Here is a 27418-nt window from a genome sequence, read left to right as displayed (position 1 = left end):
AGAAACTCACACATAACAAAATGTTGACTTTCCCTATGAGAGATTTGTTGCTATATCTAAAAATTTTTAGTCTTTACTTCGTATTTCAAATCAGGATTCAGGACTATTGCTGCAAAAGTATAACAGCATTTTTACGTTGTTGATGATATCTTTATATATATATATATATTAAAAAAAAATCATCTACTGCAATTCTTGCCATGCTACGATAAAATTTTGGTATTGCTAATGTATTGAAGCAACTGTGAGAATATTTTCAATGGTGTCTTTGCAGGTACAATTTTCCTAGAGAATATACATGGTACTGTCTATAAAAAATGTCAAGGAAGAGTTTGGAAAAAATAACAACATATGTATATAAAATATATTCTTTAATATAATTTATTTTTCTATCATCACTATACTAAAACTACAGTATACGAGTATTCCATAATACGGCATCTTACATAACATTTGTACTTGGGGTGTGTAATATCAAACCAGCTATTTCTTTCTGTTTAGACCAAAGTTTGCCATTTCTCAATTCAATGGCTTTCCAATTTCTCACTATGCACTGTACAGTATATTAAATATGAAGAAAGGAATATATTCATTGAATTTCATCTGCATCACGTTTGAATTCTGAGGTTCTCCTGGAAATATAAAAGAATATAATTATAAACTTAATACACATTGGAAATTGAATCAAAATCTACAGTTACTTCTAACTACGATTTGTCTACAGCATGTACTTTTAGAAACGGTATAGTCTGAGAAACAAACTTAGTCAGGTATGGAATAGTATGCTCTCCTTTTAGAACTTTTTTTTTCTAAAGATTCGCTGACGGGTCACATGACCATAAATAGTTGTTACTGAAGAAGCTGTCACAGTTAACTTTTGTAATCAGTGGTTGTGAAAAGATGACCGTCAGGTTTGGACTAACGTGATGCGATTCAATACAAAATAAAATCCCTATCCCCACGGCTGACAGACATACGACATGTCAATTCTGATAAACAGGAATCATAAGACACCACTGTAAGTACGTATGAAGTTAAAATTAGGCATGACAAAGAGTAATATTTAACACATATAGGTAACCAAAATCATCAAAGAATTATTTCAACAGTTACAATATTAACTAACTAAAGAGTGTGTGGTTTCCTAATAAGCTCACTGATTGAAAGCATGCGTCTTTTACATAGAAAACAATATGAAATTTGCTAATAAGTTATAAAATTAACTATGTTTTAAAATTTTCAAATATTATTAACAAACTTTCTTCTAGAAAAAAGTGTCGAATGTGATTCCATAACTGTTTAAATTTAGATATAAACTTAAATCCTCTCAGAAAACATTTCAGCCTGTTTGAAGACGCCCAATAAGCCGTTTCTACATAAGGCCGTGTGTTAAAACTGACATAATGGCAACCATTCGTAACAATTTGTGTCAACGCAACGCTAAATTTTCGTTTGCGGTAACCATCATAACAGTTACCACAGAATTTCGCATGTTTTGCGTTGACATTGTCTTTTTTTTTTTTTTTTTTTGGTCCAATACGGAATGTGTGTTTATTTCAAAATCATACTCTTTTAGGAGTTTTCCGCCCTTTTGATCACGTGACACACATCAGTCAATCAGAGGAAAGTCCTGAAAATAGGATGTACTATTTGGAGCTACTAAGCAAGTAAAGCAGAGCTAGGGAATCCTATTCTTTTCCCTATGGTTTAACCAATTTATATATATTTTTGCAAGAAATTCGGACCAACTTTATTATTATTATTTATTTACTTATTTATTCTGTTACACACTGAAAGTGAATAATTCCAATATATTTAAAATTATACAAAATATAGACACAATATAGGTATTTAAAAATAGCCTATTTTAAACTCCTGAGTATATTCGTATAAGATAGAAGTAAGCGTATTTTATTTTTGATGTTTCTTTTCGAAGATTTAATGATTTAAATGTTAGTAAAATTAAGTTTACAATACATTTTATATAGTTTTATAAATCTATTTTATGAAAATTTATTCTGATTATTTTATATATATATATATATATATATATATATATATATATATGAATATTTAACCTTCATATAATATTAAAATATTAATCAAAATCAAGTATATGCATATATAGCAGCATATTCATGCATAACATGAATTCTTATTTTGGACTTGTGGTTTCAATTTGATATTAACTTAAAAAGTTGTTTCACTCATCCAGCAGATCACTTCATCAGTCTTCAGCAGTGTATAACCCAACTTAACAGTCTGAACTGGTCTGAACTAAACTGACTGTAACGTATTGTTTATGGAGAACATAATTATCAAATAATATACATTATTATGATAAGCTTTGCAACAGCACTTTCAAACTTTCGCCGAGATGATTACAGAAAAAAGATCTCCTCCAGTTCCTTACCAGAGGGTAGCGTTCCCAAAACTGATGCAACGTTCCCTCTTTGTACTGCCATACTGATTCGTTGTATTAGAAAAGAGGTTGCTCTAGCGTCTCCTGACGATAAATAAATGCGGTGTCCGATTTCTTCTATAAAGTTAAGACCTTCGGGACAACAGGAACTACCTGATTCGATAGCTATAGTTATCCCTGATTCGATAGCTATAGTTATCCCATATATTAAAATCCCAAATACATATGTTCTACAATAAGCAGTATATAATAACTTGTATATCATTCTTTTTTAAGTATAACCATATAGGTTTCAATGTTTTTAAAAATATTTTTGAACAAAATGGGTTTCTAACGATTAAAAAAAAAAAAAAAAAAAAAACCTTCATACATTGTCCGAGATACAGCATTTATCACTTTCTAATGCTGCTTCTTGTATGAAATATTTGAATTAGGAAATAACCTACAAAGGTTTTTCACACATATATATTTGGTTCTCTTCTTATCATCTCTTCGCGTCACACACGACTACAGACACACCAGAAGTCCTTGAGGTTGTTTCTTGTTATCAACTGATAAGTGATGGGAAAGCCGACCTGTGAGTCAGTTGGTGTTTGTTGTTCTGGTTACACGACCTACAGATTTAGACGAAAAATCTTCCTTGTAGTATTATGTCATCTTCTTGGTTGTCAGAAAGCGGAAGTCTAGAGCGTTCTTCTTCCCACCACCTTACCTTATCAACATCTTCCATAATGTCATTGGAAGAGATGACAGCAGTTCGTTTCGTCTTCCCTTTGTCTTTCTTCTACACTTCCTTGATCTCAGTCGCACTAGCGACATACATTAGTTTCATATCCTGCCATCTTAGCATGTCACCTTACCTCTTTAAGCAACAACTTCGCCCTTCTTTAGATTCTTATTGAGAAATCTGGTTGGCATGTCTTTTTTTGGAAGGTAAAAGTGTTAAAATTTAATGCTTTGGAATAGACATGCAAAAAAGACGGCGTTTTTCCTGAATATAACGGAAATTTTCACTTTTTTCCGTGATTTAAGTACCACTTTTATTTATTTGCAGTGATTCTACAATTTAAAATGTGCCCTTACCACGTGGATGGTTGTCTTGATAAGATTTTGAAATTGGCACTACATTAGTTATCAGTAATTGTAACTTATGCAATCCGACATATACGTTCTATCGATTTGATTCTCTAATTATCTTATCAGTGCCTGCGAGTTATACATTTAGTTTATGTGTTTTAGAGGTTGTCTAAATTCAAACTAGTGGGGAAAAGAGAATACCATAAACCAAGAAACAAATAAAAAAACATTTGTTTTAGTACAAAATTTCGTTTTAATCTTGTTCTCCGTTAACAAAAATCTTTACTATGAGCTTCAGATATTCTATTAACACCTGTATGAATTTAGTTTACAAAATTTAAACCATAAACGATCATTTTGGCTATAATATTATTTTAACACCCTCCTAAAAGTTATTATTCCCATAATTTCTTCTTTCATTACTCTTACATTCTATTAATATATTTAAGAAAACTAAAGTATAGCGTGAATTTTATAAAAATAAGCTTTCTCTCTCTAAAAATAAATTACTACATTTTCAGAACAGTTATTGCTACACTATTAATCTCTTTTACTAAAATTTTTTGTCGTTGAACATTACTGCAATAACTCCACAAACAATTCTTTGAAACTAGAAAACCTATAGTGCTAATCAATTCTTTTGAATGATCAATTTTCTTTATATATATATATATATATATATATTAAAAATTAGAGTGAGGAAGAAGAAAATATGTATGAAAAATTTAACATTGCAAATTATGATAAATTCTTCCTGTATATTACAAAACGCTTCGTATTTGAGTACAAATAACTGGTTATATATTTTCTTCTAACATTTTTCCTTACCCACCCAGATACTGAGTACTTAACTAATTAGGCTTTAAAAGCTAATGGTTAATATATTTGTCACATTTATATTTCACAAGAGATTTAACTAATATTTCTCCTATCATGTCTCAGTTTGTCTGTATTCAACATACTTGGCCCTACAGCATATTTTACAAAAGCTTTGTCTCCGTCTTTTCCCATGTTTATATGAGTTCACTTTATTTTTTTTCCTCGACTCTTCTCTATTCTTTACATACTCTCTCTCAAATCATATTGTACCTTTCATTTCATCTTGGGTCTCCCTCTCTTCCTTTTTCCTGTTACTTGCAGCTTTCGAATTTTCTTTCCCACATAATCGACGTTCCTTCGTTCTACATGTCCAAGCCTGAAACTTTTCACTCAAGGGGTCTCACCTTAACAGTGACTCTTATATATAACTGTTCCTTATTCTATTCTTCCTCGTCACACCACATCCATCTTAACATTCTCATCTACTTCCATCTTCTTTTCCTGGACCCTTGTGATTGCCCAAGTTTCATTATTATACAATTTTGCCGGTCTTATTACTGATAGTATTTACGGGTTTTTAAATCTGTAACTTACTTTCTTGTCACATTATACTCCGCTCATCCTTTCCGGTTTAGCCAGCTAGATATATTCAGTGTTGGGTTTCTGTATGTGATTCTCTATTCTACTCGAAACAAATCCAATTTCGAGGTAAATAGTAAAGTTATTGAACAATTAGGTCACCCGGTAATGAGATTAGGAGTGTTACGGTTGTGAGGAATGTCCCAGATAATAAAAGATTTGTAGGGGAGTCTTCTGCCATCGAGAATTGTGTTGTAAAGGAGGTTGTACTGTTCTATCATTGAAGTGTACTGACTATGGAAGACCGTCCAATGGAATATGAGATGAACGGTATTTTATTTTTCACGGACCAGACGTTGATGTTGGAAGATAAATAATGATTTAGTAGTTGGATGGAAGAACGTGTGTTGAACGTACCAATGAGGTTATGAATAGAGAAAGAAGGTTATGAAAAAAATATTAATGTCTATTGTTAAGATCTGTAAAAAGTATTTTGGAAGATGAATTGACATTAGTGTAACTGTATATTCTATTATGTTTTACATGTTTAAATTATGTGACTGTATAATATGACGATTCTCATAATAAATTAGTAAATGCTGACCTAATGTTATTGAAGTTGTTGAATGAGATTGTTATATAAAGAATGATGATGCTATAGGGCTAGGAATGGACCTGATACTAGGATGGATTTTCATGTGCAATCATTCGGGATTATTCTATAGACAAATAGAATTACTGTTATGTTTCCTCGAGCAGCCTTATCAGCAAGAATGTTGCAAGACGAAAGCATATAATCATCAATCCTTCTCCTTGTAGCCGAAGAAGTATGCAGCAAATGAAGTCTCCCAAATAGAATTACGTAGGTACGGTAAAGACTTTTAATCTCTCCAAAAGTCTCTTGGATTACGTAGAACAATGAGTCATCACCTGATCACCTTCATTAATGGGGTGTTATTGTACTCCAGATGGAACGGAGAAACATCTCTTTGTTGTCCCCTTGGAACTTGTCGATAGTTTACGAAATGGATGGCTGAAAACTTACTGTTATTTGATGAATACTTTTCTTTTTTTCAGTGTCCCATTCTACACATGTCTTTATTACATGTATTATCGTAAGAAGAGTGGTGCTTACCTTTCTGGCCTTAGTTGTCTCATACAGCGATACAAGAGTTGATTCACATTAGATTTGTAGTCAGAATCTTCTGCAGTAGAACCATGCATCTAGGAAGATATTAAATGAATAAAGGTTAATAGTATGTAGAAAGTTAAAAGTAATGGTTAAAGGGATTATTGCTACTGGTTTAATATCAAATCATCAGAAACACAAAACTAACACATATTAAGATAAACAAAAGAAACATACAAAACTTTTAAAAAAAAGAAAAAAAAAACAGATAATTTAGCAATAGAGACATTTTAGCCTATATTTCAGCTTCTTTACGCTCATTTGCAGCACTTTGAATACGTAAAGAATATTTTGGCTTTGAAATTTCCTTCAAGAAATAGTGATTTTAGACAGAGGGATGTAGTACTGCTACGACGTATAATATCCTTTATAGACAATCCGTAGAACCAATACTAATAATAAATAATAATAATTGAAGCTGCTAACATCTGAATGAAGTTATCGTCTAATGCTACATGTTAGTTTCTAATTTCATATATATTTCATATCATTACTATATTCACCACTAAGAACTTTTTCTTTACAATTTTCGAGTATTTTGTTTATTATCATTTTGGATTTCGTAGAGATCTAAACCGCTCAAACTTTAAAACATAGATTACACTCAGATACTATTTTTTTTCTTATATTTTGGTCAGGTCAATTTACTTACTATAGTTATTATTTCACTTAAAACTATATACTCCAATGATATAATGAAAACGCTGCCCTAAGGCAATATAATGCTATTATCAGCAGGGTTGATATGTTTAAAACAAAATGTTTAAAACAAATGTTTAAAACATGTTTAAAACGAGGGCTGTTGTTTTATTCAGTTTGTTTTAAACGTTTTAAACAAATTGTTTTAAACGTGTTTTTTTCGATGCTGGTTGGACATGCTTAAAACAACTAAAATATCAGATTGAAGGAGCTAATTTTATTTTCTAACAAACAACCCATCCTCCGCAAGATTTGTGCATGGAGTAAATTACAAGCAGAGTTATATTCTTATTATGACAGCAATTACTGAACGAAATTCTGCACATCAGTGTGCGTATAACTAAACCAACAAATTCAAATGAAATATTTGAACATTTCTTAATTTCCACGAATAACGGAGGTTAAACACACTATACACTATTTATTCTAAGATCCAAATTCACAAATTCAAAACTTGGGTATTTTTTGATCACTATCATTTCCATAATAATGAACAGTTCTCACATCATAACTTAGAAGAAATGCTCTGGCAAATACAATACAACTCATAGAAAAGAGCAATGAGTAGCCTACAAGGAGCAAATGACATTTTAACTAAACAGATTTCAAGATACATCTCTATCTGCAACATGGGTAGCTAATAATGATTAGTGTATACGGCATAACAACACAATTAACTCTAGACACCCGCCAGGGATTTTAACAAAATGGTAGAATCTCACGTTCGGGCCTCTGGTGACCCCCCTAATTATCACAATCATGAGTTATACACCATTGGAAAGCTTATAGACCATAAATTCCAAAAAGGTAACATTCATGAAATTCCCGCCGTATTCGTAGAAAAAAACAGACATAAAAATCATTAAAAATTTGAAAATATTGACTTTACGGGCCCTGGCAACCCTTGCAGTCACCCTACGCTAACAAAATGATGCTAATGTGTAGGCCACATACTTGTGGCAATAATATAAGAAATGGTAGCCACTGCTGCCATTGCGTAATGAATTCGTTTTATGTAGGGAATATTAAAAAAATATATGCGTAGAAAAACATTCATTGAATTAGACATTCTTTCCCCTCCCCCACTATAGTACCACGTCCATATGCAAATCGTTTTTGCTGCACACATCATGTATACGAACAAGAATTATGCTTCTAGACCACTTCAGTGAAATATATCTTGTGTTATATGGGACCGTCCCGAAAATAAATGTAAATTAACCAAATTTGATCCCCTCTTCCTCTATAAACAACAAGTACACATACAGGTTACTATCATGGGGACTGCTTCATTGCTTCACATACCAATTTTTATGGATGTGCCACAAAGGGGGGAGGAATACCCGCCAAAACCTGATGAAAAAAATGATGAAAAATTAAAAAAAAAAAAAAAACTTCATCCTTCCTCTCTCGGCCGTACATACGTACCCCCTATATACATAAAATGCAACTGACGGAAAGCTTCATCCCTCAAAAATACTTTGGTACCAAATCATTTTTCTAGCTTAAGGACTGAGCTATTGATGTTTGTTGTAAAAATAAATATAATTTACGTCAAAAAAACTTAAACTCCAAAAATTGGCTAATTTTGCCCCCTTCCTGCTACCCCATATAAGCAAGAAGTACAAATACACGATATTAACCATGTAGTGGCCTACTTCATTGCTTCACGTAACAATTTTTATGAATCTATCCCGCAAGAGGGGGAGTGGCCCTCAAAAAAAACTGTTGAAAAAAAACAACAGAAAAACACGATATTTACCCTCCTCCCATATACATAAAATGCACACCAGCAAAGCTGCATCTTTCAGGAATAAATTGGTACCAAAACCATCTTCCAGCCTTAATTTGAGGTTTAAAACTGAGCCATTGAGGTTTAAAGCCCTGACACAGCAGTTGCGTTAATGGGCGTTTAAAGATTAAGACTGCAGACGACCAGTAGAACGTAACACAAAGAAACTAAACTACATATTCGGTGAACGGAGATCAGGAAAATCACGATTTCTTTCTCCGGAATTGAACATTTGGGCGGATCGAGATTAGGGAAGTTCCCAAAATTTCATCTAGGGTTGAATATAGATGGCAAGCAATACCTAAGAGTGTAAAAATGTAATGTATATGCCTATTTAGATTATTGTTTTAAACAAAATAAACATTTTAAACGTGTTTTTTTTTAAACAAAGTACTTTGTTTTAAACGTTAAAAACGTTTTAAACAAAAAGAAAACGTTTTAAACATAAAAAACGTTTTTTCTGTTTTTTTTTCAACCCTGATTATCAGTGACCAGTACTTACTTTCACAGTTTTCAGTCCTTTATGTAGAGGAATTAATGTCTGTGTTGGGTACCATACATCGGATAACTTTAACCATGTTACATCTGGATCATACATACTGCACATTTCAAAGAATTTCACTGCAGCTTCCTATAACAATAAGAGAGAACCTATATTAAAAATTAAAAAGCCTTACAGCTACGTGAAATTCAGCATAAAGTGAAACTGAAACTGAGTAAATCCATAATTATTTCTCACAGAAGGACACGGCCTTCAGGCTAACAAAACATTCGGTTCATCCAAAGTGCTGTTATGGTAAGACATAAGTTGCAGCTCTGTTCTTCCAAAGTTTAGATAATATATTGGTAGGGGTGCACCCAGCAAGATTTTCTTGAGGGGGCCATGACTTTTTCAGGGGGCCAGACTTTTACATACTCGGCTCAAGCCCTCCCCATTTCAGCACAGTGATGCCGAAATGGATTCTGATTTCGTTTAGTATGTTCCATTTGTGATTCTCGATATTTTGACTTTATATTATATCATACTTACATGTTCAAGAAAATAACGCTCACAAAATTTCAGCAGATTAGTCATATATTACGAATAGAGCATTGAAAAACTGTTATGTGCGTTGTGTTCAAATTATTATTATTATTATTATTTAGGTCCTGTTTAGCCGAATTGTTAACGTGTGCGACCTCAGTGTGCATGCATGTTCCTTGTTTCTATTCTTGGTGAGAGAAGTAAAATTTTCCGCTATTGACCCAGAATAATGAGGCAATTGGGGAACTGCCTGAATTAAGAGACAGAGAATCCAGAAATAATGGCTCCTGGAAACCAATGCGCTGGTCATTCATCATCCAGTTGAACATGAGCCATATGGCTGACTGTAGCGCCAGGAAGTTTAATATAGTATCATTTAGCAAACATCGTCAGTATTTCAATACTGTGTAACTAAGTAAAACTAAAAGTAATTTCTTTCTTATCTATTTCTCCTGTAATTTACCTCACCTTTGTGTACTGAAAGAAAATACTGAACTTCCAGATGCAAGAGCTCATGAAGTATTATGTCAGACCACATGCCCCACATTTCAGAGTATGACACCACATAATGCTTGATATATATATATGTGTGTGTGTGTGTGAGTGTGTTATACCACTGATCATCGCTATTGCACTACTTGGAAAGTACGTAATTATTGTAATGTGTTGATGTCATTTAGAATTATTTTTCTTGTTTTGTACCTATACTATAAAGGTAACCAAGAAAACTCTGTCGCTTTTTGTGGAGGTCTGTGTTCCATTCGCCCTCACACCGGAAGTTGAATACGAATGGAGATAAGGCGAAGGTCAGTTGTTGCTGTGGGTATATCCAACATACTAACTGGTTGTGGCAGTTCAGTTACACCGTGAACGTGCGGAAGAACAGAGTGAACATGAGACCTCTACAGAGCATCATAAGGGCGTGTATGCTGTATGAATTCAAACTGCGGTCAAACGCCGCTTCAGCGGGGCGGAAGATATACCAGGCCTTTGGTGAGGGTGTCGTGACTACACGGACAGTGCAGCGGTTGTTTAACAAGTTTAAGGACGGTAACGAAACACTCAAAGACGCACCACATGCCGGAAGACCAACACATGTACAAATTGAAGATATTCAGACAGCAGTTGAAGCGAACAGTGGCCAGGCATGTGTGGAACTGGGACTACAAGTCATTGTGGGTGAAAAAACAATTCGGCAGCAATTCCATCAACTTGGGAAGCACTACAAGTTAGGTCGGTGGGTTCCACATGGCTGGAACTCCAGCCAGAAGGCAACGCAAGCAGACACCTGTGTTTCTTTGCTGTCTTGTCTGAGGAAGAAGCCATTTCTGGACGGGGTGTAGACATGTGATGAGAAGTGGGTCCTGTACGAAGCTCCACGGCGCCGTTATCATTGGTTAGCATCCCATAAACCGAAGAAGATTCTCCTGTGTGTTTGGTGGACTGCTCGCGGCATCGTACATCGGAAACTGCGACCAGCTGGTCAGAATATCAATGCAACTGTGTACTGTCAACAGTTCAGCCATGTTCAAGAAAAACTCAACGCAAAGGGATCCTCCTGTTACAGGATAATGCGAAGACCCACGTGGCTATGATGACTCGGGACACCATTCTAAACCTTGAATGGAAAACACTTGCATCCGACATACTCCCCGGACGTTGCACCGTTCGATTATCACCTGTTCCATTCCTTGGACAGTCAGCTTAGAGGACGTCAGTTGAGATCCCTAGTAGAGGTGCAAAATGCACTTGATACCTTCTTCGGTTCACGGCCCACCTAGTTTTACCGCGACGAAATCCAGGGCCTTCCAGAACGTTGACAGAAGGTCGTCGATGCTGATGGGAACAATTTTTGATCTTCCAGGTACGTCGTAGGTGACATATCGCTGTTCGAAGGTGGTGGGTGAAAAAACGACAGAACTTTTTTGTTTATCTTTATATTATGAAAAGCAAAAATGATTCACTCGTTAACATAAAGACCATACTATTACTGTATAGCTACAAGCATAAAATTTGGACAGGAAATTCCTTTTGCCATGAAAACAAGACAAAGAAATATTTTTTTGAAATACGTATCATAAGGGAGGTTAATGGTCCAGGGTCTGACTTTACATCATCGTAACGACAGAAACTTAACTTATAGTTTGACCCATCATCATTCGTGATTCCTTCGGTATATTGATATGGGACAAATGTTAATAGCCGATGCCATCCAATTTTATACACCTTTTCATTTAAAAGTTTCGAGTTGACCCTGGATCCTGGGAGTCACCCACGTATCACGAGCACTTCAAACACTATACCCCTACAGTACCTGCACTACGTATTAAGAAAAATCTCCAATCCGAACCGTTTTTGAGAAAATGGCCTGGGGTCAATCTTTGTGGACACTCTGTAGTTAATTGCAGTAACATGTAAATGAACCAACACAAATTAGACAGTAAGGCACAATAATAATACATACGAAAAAAATAAGTATTATAGCTACATGTAACTTCCTCCATGTTCACTCTGGAATTATTATTTAAATTATTATTTTTCTGACCAGAGTGTGCATTTCTTTTTTAAAAATAAATTTATTTTTAATAAAGAAATGCATACTCTGGTAAGAAAAATAATAATTATAGCTACATACTTTAAACAGTAACAATTATTTCATTAACTTAAAATGGAAAACGACACATTCTTTATTCATCACTCAAATACTAATTAATTTTCGTGGCGGGAATAAATAGCCTGGCTGCTGACGTCCCCATTACATTATGATCCTTTAGTCATTCAAATATTAAACTGAAACATTACACGATCTCTCGCTGACGATATACATAACTATGAGAGCAGTGGCGGTCCGTGACTTATGGAATGAGGGAAGCAATTGTTATGGTACCTAATACTACAAACAACTGAAATATTTTATAATATTACTCACTTGTCACTTAAATTTTTCCATCGTTTCCTGACAAATTCTTCGTTAATTACTCGATTATAAAATTCACCATGTCACCTAAATTTTAAGTCTATTCGTTTTCCTTTCCTGTCAAATTTTCCAATCATCCGCTAAAAAAAAAAAAAAAAAAAAAGTCTCCACTGTTTAACACTTCACTCAAATGTTAAGTTTACTTTTCTTCCTTTCTTGTCAAATTGTTCAATTAACCGATCATAAAATTCAATATGTAAGTTAAATTTTAGGTATATTATTTCTTTCTTGAAAAACTCTTGAATCAATCTATTATAAAATCTACTACCTCACTTAAATTTTAAATCTATTCTCCTCCCTTTTTTGTCAAACTCTTCAATCACTCGATTATAAAACTCATCATCACTTTCAGCTTGTTGCAATTTCACCAACTTTTTTTCAATAGATATCAAGGATAGATCAGACAGTCTCTCTTGATCTTGAGTGTTTCTGCAGAATGTGTGAATTCGTCTAAGTGCAGAAAAAGAGCGTTCAGCAGTAGAACTTGTAACTGGTATTGTGGCAATCAGACTACAAAGTTTATAGAGTTCTTTGAAAGCAGACGATGACAATCCAGTCCTTTTCAAATAGATAAGTAGTTTTGGAACACCCATTGGTAAATATTCATTTGCCGAATATGCAACGCAGAGTTCGCTTCTGAGCCGGGCAAAATCGAAGTATTGACCATAACTTTCTTTCAGTGAAGAAAATTCTGCATCTGGGAATGGTTTCTGTATGTTCTTTTCATCAAGTAACTGAAGAAATGTCAATTTTCCTAAATTACTGAATCTAAGCTCAATCTGGCTGCATATGTCGTCATATGTTTCACAATATAAACGACGATAATGTGTTTTTATATCACTACCGTCATTTGTGCAACGTCTTTTCCTGGGAGGGCCTACATTTGCGACACAATTGTTCCATACTGAATCAAAATTATTTCTTTTGACTTTCAGAGTTTCCTGTTTCCTTCATTTTTTTAATGCAGTAATTTATATCAAGTGACTTGGTCTGGAGTACGTCGTAGAGGGAGCCCGTTAAACAAAATATTTCGCTGAACGTTAGTAGCAAGAAGTTAAACTCAAAGTCAGAAAGCACAGAATCAAATCCCCGGGCTTCATGATATGTGTCTTTATCCCATTCTTGTGGATTATCTAAAATAGTATTGAACAGATTCGTCAACTCATTTCTGTACTCTACTATTGTTTCAATAAGCCTTGAATTGTAATTCCATCTAGTGGGACATACTTTAGGAAATCTCTTCTTAACTTCTGAATCTAAAGCTTCCATCCGTTTTGAGGAATTTGAAAAGAAAGAGGCAAAACTACTGTCATGAAAAAAATTTTACATTCTTTGATAGCCGACACTGACTGAGAGAGTACTAAATTAAGCCGGTGTGCTAAACAATGAATAAACAATGCATCAGGATATTTATCCCTAACTTTCTTCTGAAGGCCATTAATTTCGCCAGACATGACTGCAGCACCGTCATAACACTGAGCGACTAGTTTGGAACCACTATCATACTTCTCGAGGGTTTGGAAAACGTGTTGTGCTAAAGCGCTTGCAGTGCGATTTGAGCTGACATCTGTAAAGCCCAGAAATCGTTCAACAACTTCTCCATCGGGAAGAATGTACCTTACAACTGTTGAGAGTTGAGAATGTGATGATATATCACTCGTTTCGTCTAGTATCACAGAAATGAAAGATGAATCAGCTATTTCCTTTTTAATTTCATTTATTATGACAGTGGCAACGCTTTGAATCAGTTCATTTTGTATATGTTTTGACAGTCCCGAAAATACTGTAGCTGTTTGAAAATGGTTGTCTAAAACTTCATCATATTTTCTTAATAACTGAAGTAATTCAATATAGTTCCCCCTGTTAATCGAGTCTTTATCTTCCACGTGGCCTCTGAAACTAAGTTCTTGACAAGCCAAGAATATAACTACATCAATCATTCGTCGTACAACTTTCCTATTATTTTTCACTTGCTCGTTATACTTAATAGTCTCTTGTTTAAGTTGCTGGTCTAGCTGAAAGTCTATTCGTACTGAGCCAAAAGTTGTGAGACAGATTTGCGATCGAATATGATTTTGTGATTGCTGATGACGTTGCGTGGCTTTCAATAAATTGTTCATGTCATCAAACCCTGGCTGATTCCAAGTGCCTTTTTCGTTTGAAAATAACAGGCAAGGCGAACAGTACAATTTTGAAGTTTTCCTACAACCAAATAACCAGTCTGTCTTTTCATACTGTTGCTTATTAAAATGACGAATACAGCGTTTTGTTTTTGTTTTTATATGTGACAGATCGGGTGTATATCGTCCTTGTGAAATTATTTCTTTTTTTATCTTGAAAACTAAAGGAATTAAATGGCCGCCCTTTTAAAGTTTCTAACACGCATGCACAATCATGTATTTTCCCCACCCCACTCTCCTTACTGGCTTGCATCGACGCTGCCATAATGTTAAAGCTGGCGGAATGCAAACTGGACAGTCATTCCCTTCCTAGCATAGCCGCCACAGGTATTAGGAAAGAGATGCACTTTAAAAACCTGCGAAATAATCCAAGTTTTTCTTGAAGAAACCAAGTATAATCCTGAATATCCAAATTTTAACTCATTAAAATAAATATTTACTCCGCGAAACAGTTTAGGCTATTTCAATTTGCAGTTCGAAACGAAAAAAAATATCGCACTACACCCGCACACATTTGTTTCTACGGAATGCTTACAAAAATGCATTCCCATTCGCAACACCACGGCACGGCAAGGCAATTGAGCCGGCTCGTTCCGACTAGGTCGCGCTGCGCAAAATGCTGCGCGTTGGAATGACTATCTACGTTAGCTTCTGGCGTATTTAAACTTAGAAATAAGTAAAATAAAAAGGTTTTAACATAAATAATTTGAAGTTTAAGTAAACTATTTCAGTATTTTATAATATTATTTTATTCCTATATCAAGGGGAATGACTCATTCCCTTCATTCCATTGAGTGACCGCCTCTGTATGAGAGTTATGTTTAACAAAAGTAAAAATTAGCATTAGCAAAGAAAAATACTTATTTGTTTGGAGTGTAGTTTTTACTTCTTCTTCAGAATCGATGCTACACTACACGTAGATCTGAAAGCGAAATACATAAGTTCGTAACGAGAATCAAATCCAGGTCTCCGAAATCCGAACAATAGCTAAAAATTTCCAACAGAAGTGAGAAGATCAATATGTAGAGAAGGGATATGCACACTAGATCATGCAAATTCGCCGACTGAAAACACGGAACGGACATGGAAACTGTTTTGGAGTAGATTGAGAATTATGATGCATTAGTTAAGATTCATGCGTGAGGTGCGTAATCTGACTTATAATCCAAGATACGTATTTAAAGACGATGTAATATTATTTAAAAAAATGTAAATTGTATGACATTATCTTTCAAAATCATATGAAACCACGCTCAGGAATGCTATTACTCTACTTACAGATTTTGATAATTCTTGAATATTACTTGCACTTCCGAGCTTTCGACTATCCCCTGGAGCAGCGTTTCCCAACCTTTTTCAACTTGCGGCACACTACGGGTCTAACTTGAATTCTCACGGCACACTCATAGGTATTATTATTATTATTATTATTTGTAAATAGAAAATACCGTCGTATTTGTTTTCTTTCATTACTGACCTCCTTCTCACAAAGAATAAAACTCGATCACTGGTTTTCCTCCATCGTAAATCATTATACTTACTTTTCATTCAAATTAAAAAATAGAAAACAATTCCAATGAAATACAGAACTCAGTCTTTAAAAAAATACACTTTCTTTTTCGAAGAATGTATCCAACCTTTCACAAGGAAGATCACTAAATTACAAACGAACAAACAAATCTCTTGTACTTTTAAAACAGAATTGCGGTAATTTGTATGAGTGTTTGCTTTGTCGAAAGGATATAATGAGATTTTAAAATTTCAAGTTACGAAATAATCTGTAACAATAAAGAAACAATAATGGTCATAACAGTGATATAATTAATACTTTTTTCAACATTAAAAATGAACAGATAAGTAACACAGTGTGAAACTTATAATTTATTAACATGGTTAATATACGTCACAATTTTAAATATTAATAAAATTCTGTTTTCGAAATACAATCTATGTAGTAATAATGTATGTAAAATAATATATTACAATTACAGTATTTTTTCATTGTAGAGGTTCATAGTAATGTGAAATTTAAATACACATATTTTCTGTCTTGTAATTAGGTTCCTATATAATTAATAATTTTGTTTTCATTTCCTCGCGGCACACCGGTTGGGAAACGCTGCCCTGGAGTCTTGGATACAGTAGATAAAAACAGGAAGAAGAAAAATAAAATAAAAAATCAAGGAATAAAATGGAACGGACTTAACAAGGAAAAAGCTCTGCTGGAAAACACGTTGTCAAATGCACCAGTTAAACATTACATGGTGATGATGCAAGCTGCAATATGGCGGAGTCGACCTGTGCGCTCTTTTGTTCTTTAATGAAAGGTCGTCAGCTCGTGCTATTATTTTCGTTGTTATCTCAATGCTGTGAGAATTTTGTCATTATCGTCTCCCATTCATTATTTAACCTTCCCTTGTCAAGATTTATTTATTTATTTATTTATTTTTTTTTAATGAATAAATATATTTTCAAATATGAGTCTCTCTACTTCATTTCTAGTCCCCAATAAAATTTTTGAATATTATATCCTGTTTTATGTTTCATTTAAAGTTTCAACAGACCTGACACCAGGCTTTCCGCTTTTGAATCCTTAATACGCTCCTTGAAATTCTGTTGGTTCTGTCTAATACGGACCCTTAGAATTCTGTTGGTTCTGCTTATGTAACTCTCATGGCAACTGCATTTTATTTCATAAATACCCGATTTTTGATGGGGATCCGTGTAATAACTCTTAAATTCGGTAATGTTCTTTTCTAAGGTTTTTGGGGTTTTTTAATGTTGTACGGAAACTTATTGCATATGGATCTTATTCACTACAGTTGTCAATCTGGGAAAAATTGGCAATCCCACCCATTTTTTGTCTTTCGTGTCGGTCTCAGGTCTATCGGAACGTAAATCCCTTTTTACCTGCTTATACCAATTAATTAAGAATAGGACTAAGTACCTATTCAAACTACTTTGTTTCATTAAGTGATCAATCTCTATCTGTAAGTCTGTTTTTACAGAGGTAAGTTGAATGTATTTGTCAACATTGTAAAAAAAAAAAAGCATTGTAAAAAGAAATTCTTCCAGATTTTTGTTTTGGTACATGAAGAATGAGCCGATTTGTGATGTATGTAATACATGCCAGCTGTAGGCTTATGGTGGACACTAGTACTGAACTTAATGTTATATCTTCTTGTACTGACATCTACATAAGTAAGTAGCCTTGCTTCTCTTTATCAACTGCAAATCTCAAATTACTATGAATAGACCTACAATACAATTCATTCAGTAAAAAATCTAGCTATGAATTATCCTTCTACAATAAAAGTACGTCGTACATCTATAACAGTGTATTGTACCCAGTTATCTGTTCTTTTAGAATCTTACTTTCAACCGTATGTAATACTAGATTAGCCAACAATAGTGATAGTGCGTTTCCCATAGCTAGGACTTCGACTTGGTGGTAGTTATTACTTTCGAAGGAGAAAATACTATATTTTAGGCAACATTCAAGAAGACTGAGAATTTCATTCACTTCAAAAATACTAAGGTTCTTACTGATCATTATGGTTGTAACTGATTCAAAAACTAATTGTCGCAACATCTAAAACAAAACAAAAGGTAGAAGATTTAAAAATTTTACTGGAGGCCGGAGATGAAGTGGAGAGACTCGTATTTGAATATTTACGTATTAACTCATTTAATAAATGGACGAGAGATGGTTCACAGCAGTGGCATAACAACGAAAATAATAGCACGAGCTGGCAACCTTTCACCCAAAAACAAAAGAGCACACAAATCAACTCCGCGATATTGCAGCTTGCATCATTACCATTTGATGTTTAACCGGTGCACTTGACAAAGTATTTTCCAGCACAGCTCTTTCCTTGGTTTTTCCTGTTTTTATCTTCCGCGATCGAGACTCCAGGGAACAGTCGAAAGCTCGGAAGTGCAAGTAATATTCAGGAATTACAGAAATCTGTAAGCAGAATCTTTCAAGTACTTTAAAAACTATCATCGTTAAGTACAGATACTTATTAATTTAATGGGAACACCTGAAAAAGTATACTTTACCAGATTAATGTGGCGTTAAAACATCTTTCGCAATCCCAACAGCTTTGATGCGACAAGGAATGGAGTCATTGAAATCGTGAATCATAACAATGTTAGCAAATAACGAAGACAAAGAACTTCCCATTGCTAAACCATTATGTTATTAAGATCACATCCTTAAAAGTGACATAGAAAGATATGATAAAGCAATGAAATTTTGCTTGTAAGAAATTTGGATGTTTAGTGATATTAATGTTTCACCCAATGTAGGATCCATAAGCTTCATTGCATTACTACCAACATTCTTTTAAAATCGTGAATAAGGTTAGTCGGAACATCACTTCCTTATACACGCAATGAGTTCTTTATTACTTGCAAAATGTCTTACCACATGTAAGTTTTTAATCTTCTAAACAGGTAGAAGGACCCTGATCCGGGATTTAAGAACATTAGGGCATTATCGTCCACCCTAGTTTTGCAGTTTTCTCCGTTGTTCTGAATGCGGTCTGATATTGTCATAGTGCTCAGCTTTATGTCAGGATTCGTAACTCTGTTCTCCTGGTTCGTTAAGTTTGTCCCATAATACGCAATATCTTTCGTTATTGACTGTGCCCCCATTTTCCATAAAGCCAATGAAAATCATTCTATTGTGATCCCAGAAGGAACTAGCCATCTATTTGTACTATGATCTGGAGAGATTTTTTTTTTTTTTCCTTTTGAGATTCCACTGTGGCATGATCATGCACTGTCACAAGTTTCTGTGCGTAAGTGCGGCTAAGTTATTGTCAGTGTATAAGAAATCAATCACTGACTGTTAACACTAGAGTCGTTGCCCAGTAGGATTCACCTGTGAAGAGAAAATGTTAATGCTCAATTGGTCACTTGGAAGTCCAGAGTTTCCAAATTTTCTTACCTTCTCATTTCACATAATGTTACAGACGATTGTGCGATACCTTGTGATCGGCCTTTGTAGTTTGCCTGCAAACATACTTCAAGAATTTTAGTGACTACATAGATTTCAAGCTCATTGAACACCCTTGAGTCAGGTTTGTGTGTATCAAATAGTTGAATTAAAGGGTATCGAACTACAGGCTGGCCCAAAAGTAGGTATACAGTCCCGTGCTGACCGACTGATGGCATTTTATACAATTTACTTATTGTTATCCATACAAGCAGTGACTTACAATTTCTTCATTATTTGGTTTTAATCTCTTTTCACTATACCTTAAGCTTGGAATAAACAGAACCAAATAAACTAATTATCTTAATAAATTAAAATGTTCTACTTTGTAGGACTGTATACCTGTATACTTTTGGACCACCCTGTATATACCTCAAAATATAGATTGACACCATTTTTAATTTGTTAGGATTGTCAGTATGTGAAAGTTTTGCAACTCACAAATGCGTAGTAGGGAATTCTTCACAAGGATGTAAATCATCAAACGGGATAAACTTTAGTTGTTTTCAACATGGTAATAATCTTCAAATACACCGCATTTCTGAACCTATTATCCTTATTCAGTGTAAATTTCATTTATACAAATTAATTTTTGTTATAAAGATTTAAAAAAAAAATTATCGCCAGTATTTGTGTATCATACAGAAGTTCAACATTATGAGAATCAGTAAATGTTTTAAGAAACTCTCATTGCTACCCTTGCTAGCAAAGTATTCTTACAAACTATGAATGTAGATACATATACAAGGTATTTTAAAACAACACCGAGAACGTTTGGGAGGTGATTCCTGACACCAAGATAAGACAAAAAGTATAGACTAACATGGGTAAACAAATGCTTCCTTTCGGGGTTATAGGCTGCCGAAAGCATTAAAAAAAAAAAAAAAAAAAAAAAAAAAAAAAAAAAAAAAAAAAAAAAAGAGGTCCATAGCTCTAAAACTATGGGACCTACCGCAATCGAGGCAGGACTTCACTTAGGAACTAATGTGTGCTCTCTCCAAAAATATGTGTTTCAGAATCCTGCGGTACTCACGCAACATTTTTTTTTTTTTTTTTTTTACAGAGGAAGTTTAGCTACGAGGATATCATTTGAAGTACTCACCAACTATTTTTATAAAAATTATTACGGAAGTACCGCAGGATTCTGAAACCTGGATATTTGGATAGGCCACGTATTAGTTCATAAGTGAAGTCTTGACCCGACTACGGTAGGTTCCATAATTTTGGAGCTATGCATCTTTAAAGTTAATTTTTTCATGTTTTTGGCCGCCTATAACTCCAAAAGGAAGCATTTGTGCACGCAGGTTGGTCTATACTTTTTGTCTTATCTTGGTGTCAGGAATCACCTGTCAAACGTTGTCGGTGTTGTTTCGGAACACCCTGTATAGTGATCACCAATATTGTCTTTTCATTTTTATTACAATTGTCAATTGTTCTAATAGTGGCCAAGTGTTTTATTATTTCAAGAATGCAGAAAAGAAATCAGCTGCAATGCTCGTAATCACAACTGTCCAGATGATGATATCTGAAAAATTCGAAATATTGAAGGTAAGGATTTTTTTTTTTTTTTTTTTTTTTCAACGTTGGAACAAAGAAAGTATTTTTCATTTTTGACCCTTAGATGCACTTCCAGGGTAAAACTGATCCTACAAACTTTCAATTAAGTTTGTTGTAGTTTGTCCACATTTTACAAAGTTGTTTTCTTGTGACATCTCTTACTGGAGCTGTAACATGCCGGTATGAAGTAATGATTTTGTAAATGGATACTTTTGTATCACGTGTTATTTACGAAGCAATCCTTTTTACACTATAGAAGTCCATGACGCGTAAATGAGTAAGAAAGGCATATTTCTTGTGCAACTATTCTTCCGCACTTTTTGTGTTATTTGACGTTCTACTCAGCAATCTTGTTACTAGTTGAGCTCCTTCGTGGCTAAGCGGTTAGCGTACGCGCCTTTGGCGTGGGAGACCCGGATTCGATTCCAAGCGGGAGCTCATGTGGTTCGGATTCTATGTTAATCAGTAGGTTCCGTCTCATATAGCCTCGCTGCTGAAAGGGGTGTTAAACTCAAAATCAACTCAACTCTTGTTGCTAGTTGAAAATTTCATAAATGAACACATACTGAATGCTTTGACAGAAGAAGAAATATTGAACGAGAGGAAAGTGAAGATGCATCTGAAAACTGTTTATGGTTTGCCCGTCACAAACTCGAGTGGTAACGAAGCTCTTAGTAAAACTGAAAATGATAAAGACACTTCTCATGCCACTTGCTGTGTAAACTGTAAGCAATTTCAGTTGGATACACGTTATGTGTATACGGACAGTGTTTATTTGAATCAAGTATCCATTTAAATATTCCCAGAGTGTAATATTGTAAGAAACACTCCCGGTTCTGCTAGTATTGTTACTTTACTACACCTGCGGTTCTGCACAGCCCAGATCTTGAAGACACTCGCCTTTGTACTTTCCTGACACGTATGAAGATTCGACAAGAAAAATGAATATCTTGGAAAGAAATCGATTGCCTTCTAAGGCATACTTTTACTTTGTGGCTGGAATGTTCGCTTGTAATTTGGGTAATGCATCCTATTGCAAATGTCAGAAAACACTATTTTGTTAAAATATTAACATACTAAGACTTTGCTAGCGTTGCTGAGAGTATAATGATAATGACATCGATGCTGCGTTTTGCCCAGAAGGGGAAGTAAATTAGGTTTGCATTATATTGCATATAATTGTGATGTGGCCATATGCCTCCCCCCGAGTTAAAGTGATCTAAAGACGTGACTTACTGTGTAATTAGAGCTACTGTGTTTTGGCTGGAAATTGTACTCTTGGTTACATACAATATGTATTTGCATTATCTATCACAAGAACACTACAGTCAACTTTCCAAATATTTCTGCTTTCAAGCTACTAATTAAATGTATGTGAGTCAAAATGCTCCTGGGAAGCGTAATAATGGTGAATTAATCAGAAGTAAATCTAAGAGTTAAAATACATAAGTCAATCACTTATTATTTGCAATCATTAAGAAGTTGTTTTCTCTGATTCACTCTTAACTTTGTACAGTTTTGTTACAAATAATGATATTAAGTTCTCTTTAATGAATTACATAAGTTTGAAGAACTTGCCTTTGTTTCATAGAATGAAATTACAAATGAGCGCATATAAACTGCGAAAAACAGTTCAGAAATTTATCTGAACAATGTCGCAATAGCTGAGAGAATTATTGTTCGCAAAGGCGGCACGACTTCAATAAGAAAAAGTGTATAATGCTTACTGCCACTCTTTTTCGTGAATACTACTACCATTGAAAATAAGAGATAACAGTACTTTACATACCTGAAGTAGTAACGGTTGTTCCTGACTCATGTACGGTATAACTGCAGTTATTAAAGTGTCCAAATCCTTTTCTTGAATATTAATATTTACAACTAATCCTCCTATATTGTCTAGTATCGTCTCTTGTAACTTGAAAGCCTGTGTAAATCTATACGACGAACCACAATCTGTGCTTTTACTTTGAAGGGCTTGAGTTTTCATGAAATTCACCAGAGAAGGCAGCACATTCTTCAACGTTCGTGCCGTAATGAAATCTTTAGCTACTAACCCTAACTCGCATAACAAAAGGAAACTCAACCTTACAATCACTAAATCCTTTTCGTGGAATCTATAAACAAGAGGAGACCACATCTTATGCACGATTGGCAAAAGTTGATCGTCCCATCCAGACAAGACTTGTACACCATCGATTAAAGTCTCTAAAACCAATATCTTCCTCCATTTATCCTTTGTTGAAAGAAAATGAAGACATTTTTCTAAAACAGAAACAGTCATTTTAATATGAATTGGTGTTTCCTTTATCGACGTTTCATGTTCTCTACAAGATGGTTGATCATCACTGTTATCGGGACATGTATTGCAATCCTCACTAAAAGATTCTTCTATGTTTTCTGAAGCTAATTTTACTTCATGATAATCTAATAAAATTTTCGAAACGTCTGTATTAGCTGAGACGGTTTGTGTTTTAACAACGGTTTCATTGGTAATTATACGAGGATTGATCAAACTATTATTGTCACTAGTTCTCTTATTCCATCTTCTTACGCAAGTCATGAAGGTACGGAAAATTCGTAAAAAGGACGTAGCATTTTGTTCTTGGAAAATATCACAACTCTGCAACAATATCTGGAAAACATACATAAATGAGACTTTAATCAATCATAATGTAGAATCCATTAACTTGTAAACAGAGAATACATAAACCATAAATTTCACATTACATTATACTGAAAAGAAAGAAAGAAGAAAGAAAAAAAAAAAAAAAGATTCAAAAAGAGTGACGAAATAAATTATGCTACAATTGCAACAATTGTATGGATTTTGTTTTACTCTTACTGAATACTGAATGAACAGTACTTAGAAGTATGTTACTACATTTAAATTGCTCTTTGAAATTCAGTGTAACTTCACCTATAGTAAGAAAACGTTGATATAAGTAGGTTGTCGAATACACTTGTCACATACAGATAGCACTTCGTTTGCGATATATCATACCATGTTGTCCAATATCAATTGCATTCAAGCTCCTCATTACGAAATTAATTTTTCCATACTATTTGAACACAATATTTGCAAATGAATCAATTTCGGACCTTTATTCACAAATGATTATTTTCTGAGTCAGTGTTCTTCCGATCTTTGAGAATAATTTAATATTTTTGATAAAATATTTTGTATATATTTAAAAATACAGCCTTTGTGTGTATTTGGTTGAGTTTTAGAATCTTCGCAATATCGTTAACTATTGCTACGCAAAAAAGAAGTTAAAAATAAATGTATAAAGAATAAATATATCTCACCAAACAGGAGACTTTCTCTTTTTCTTTCTTTCTTTCTTCGCATCTTAAGCCTTTTACAATAATCACTGCTAATTTAAGTACTTAAATAAGATTTTTACTACTAGCATTTTCAATTAACAATTCCAAACGTAAAATATAATTTTCTTTTTCGTCAAATAATTATTAACGAATGGGATCAAATAGAGCAAACCACAATTATTTATATGTCGATACGTTTTAAGCTTCGAGTAAGTTCCATGTTTGATAAGTGACTCGGGAAACCAGTCGACGACCAAAAAACGTTGTATCAGGTGTGGAGCCTTGAAAATAAGAAATTCAAGCTGATCAATATCCTGATCAAGCATACTGATATTCTACCCAGTTTTAACAATAAGACCGTCTGTATCGGATTCTATTTGATAAGCGTCCATGTTTGATTCTCAGTAGCAACTTCGTAGAATATCTACATGTTACTTCTTCTTGCTGTAGTGTGCAGAAAAATTGACCTATGTTGTTGTGAATTAGTACTTAAATACACTTAACTTTTGTAGATATATAATTCTGTGGTACTGAGTATGAGGATGATGGAACATTATAATTGGTGGTCTGTAATTACCACATCGTATTGATATACTAAGTTTATGTAATTTTTATTTCCACTGTGTTGCTGCAACAAAGCATGTGGCGAATTTATTGCGAAGTATGATTTAAGCCTCTACTTATTCCTTATGATGGATACTCGATTACTGTATCCGATCTTTGAAGCAATATTGGTCTACATAGGAATATTAATGAGGTCAGTAAATTTTGTATTATATAATAATGTGTCTTTAGAGCCATGGATGATCAACGCGTCGACCGCGATCTACTAGCTGATCGCAAGTCGTGAGAGGATTCCCTCTAGTGGGCTGGTGAACAGATAAATGGACCGCTCTCAAACGTGAAATGGTTGGGCACCCTTGCTATAAGTAATTATTAACAGCAATCTAATTCGTTGTTTCAACGAGTTCTAGTGTATACAATTCATATTTACAGTGTAAAACATATTATTATCCATACAGTCTTTAGTAATTATTGATCGACTCAAAAATCCTATTAATGTGAAATCGACTTCAACAAAGTGCACAATAAATTTAGTAGTTACGTTCCACTCCGTGATTCTCAAAGAAGAATACGTCTTGTTTTGAATTTGTTACAGGAAACTGTACTCTGCTTCAAGTATTCTTCAGAAACAATAAATCTGGTTATTAGACTGTGATCCTATCCTTCTTTAATTCTGTATTTACAGAAGTGTTAGATGACGTTTTGAGGTTAGATAAATTTCCACTAATAATTCAAATCTACCAGTGCAATAATCAAACGAAACTGCAGAAAACGTTCAGAAAAATTACAGCAATCGCAATAAGTTTAACTAATTATAATTTTAGTGCATGTTTACACGCAGCCATTATTTGGTTAAATTTATCTGAAAGAAATTACTGAAGTATGCTCATTTCTAACTAAAGCTAACGACACTCCTAGTTTTTAAAATGACAATATGTCGCTTTTAATTCAAATAGATTGATCTGTTTACCAGAGATTATATTACGATGTTGTTCCTGACTATTATTTATAATCTATAACGACCATAAAATAATATAAAAATGGTATACTTACATTCGTAACTATTTCTTCAATGTAAGGAAGCAAATCCATTTTGCTATACCTCATTATCACACTCAGTACATTTAACACTCCAGGATTCTGATCTACTTTACGAAGCTTCACAGTCACTTGGTACGAGTAATAGTCCACATTTCTTTCCATAAGTTCTGAAACACTAGAGTAACCACACGCTTTGGAAATTTTCCACAAAGAAGCACTTCCAGTACTAGCAATCAAGCTGTTACTGCTTCCCCACTTTTCTAATAATGGGTATAAAACTTTTAAAAGAAATTGTTGGAAATTTTTACCAAGACACACAGCAAAATCGCCAATTCCTTCCATTAATAAACAAGACTGAAGAACGTTGCTCCGTAATTGTTCAAGTGAAAGTGTGTTGTGATCAGCAGGTAAAGAATCCAGTACAACCTCATTATCACCTCCGCAAACTGGTTGATACCAAACACACGGCTCTACGTATTCATTAATAGTGTTTCTAATGTTGACTACTAGATCTTCCATATTATCTTTGTTACTGTGCAGACCTACAACACATGTGTGTGTGTGAGAGAGAGAGAGAGAGAAAAAAAATCGTTTTAATGTTTGTGCATCAAAATGTGTTAGAAACGGCTTTTGGAATTTAAGAAAAATTAACAACAATAAATCGATGAAATCGCTCTATGACAATAAAATGTTTTAACAGAAGCGCACGAAATGCCCGTTTTCATCCGCTTCTTTAGCTAAATTACCAGTTTTTTCTATACAATTCTCTAACCTCCGCTCTTAACTTTAATTATGTGAGATGTTATGTATGGAGCAAGCATGTCGTATCTCAGGTGAGTTCCAAAGAAATGTGCTACACATGGAATTTACAGTGTTATGTTTTTTGCTGACCAATAAATATAATGACAGAGGGTTGGAGTTTTGTTTCCATTTCAGAAAGAAACACATGAATTCATTTACAGTAGCCAAACAAGCTCTACATTTTCCCGAACATACTGCTGCTTTGAAACAAAAGACAAGTTTTATGACGCTAAATTAATAATAATAACATAATTAATAAGAATTTGTTCTTCGGGGTCGTAATGACAATCAAGAATCTGAAAATCAAGGAAATTATATTCAATATTTAAAGTTCTTAAATGAATTTGATCATTTACTGGCATCTTGAG

The 27418-nt window shown here is 34.1% G+C and overlaps 1 protein-coding gene across 2 annotated transcripts in view; it reads right to left on the bottom strand.

Moving 5' to 3' along the window:
- Positions 1-354: 354 nt before the first annotated feature.
- Tti1 (Telo2 interacting protein 1) overlaps positions 355-27418 on the bottom strand; it is a 116385-nt gene continuing 89321 nt past the window's right edge. For both annotated transcript variants that reach the window (XM_081759617.1, XM_081759615.1), the window contains 5 exons: positions 26262-26791; positions 23107-23952; positions 9080-9208; positions 6033-6121; positions 355-632 (listed from right to left, as the gene is read on the bottom strand). In XM_081759617.1, coding sequence (XP_081615743.1) covers positions 590-632; positions 6033-6121; positions 9080-9208; positions 23107-23952; positions 26262-26791 — 1637 coding nt within the window. In that variant the 3' untranslated portion in view covers positions 355-589. The remainder of the gene's footprint in view (positions 633-6032; positions 6122-9079; positions 9209-23106; positions 23953-26261; positions 26792-27418) is intronic.

This window comes from Thermobia domestica, chromosome 5 (assembly GCF_964235325.1).
Source record: "Thermobia domestica chromosome 5, izTheDome1.hap1.1, whole genome shotgun sequence".
NCBI classification, from domain to species: domain Eukaryota; kingdom Metazoa; phylum Arthropoda; class Insecta; order Zygentoma; family Lepismatidae; genus Thermobia; species Thermobia domestica.
Note: the sequence above shows the minus strand (reverse complement) of the source record. Positions and strands in the feature narration are given on the sequence as shown.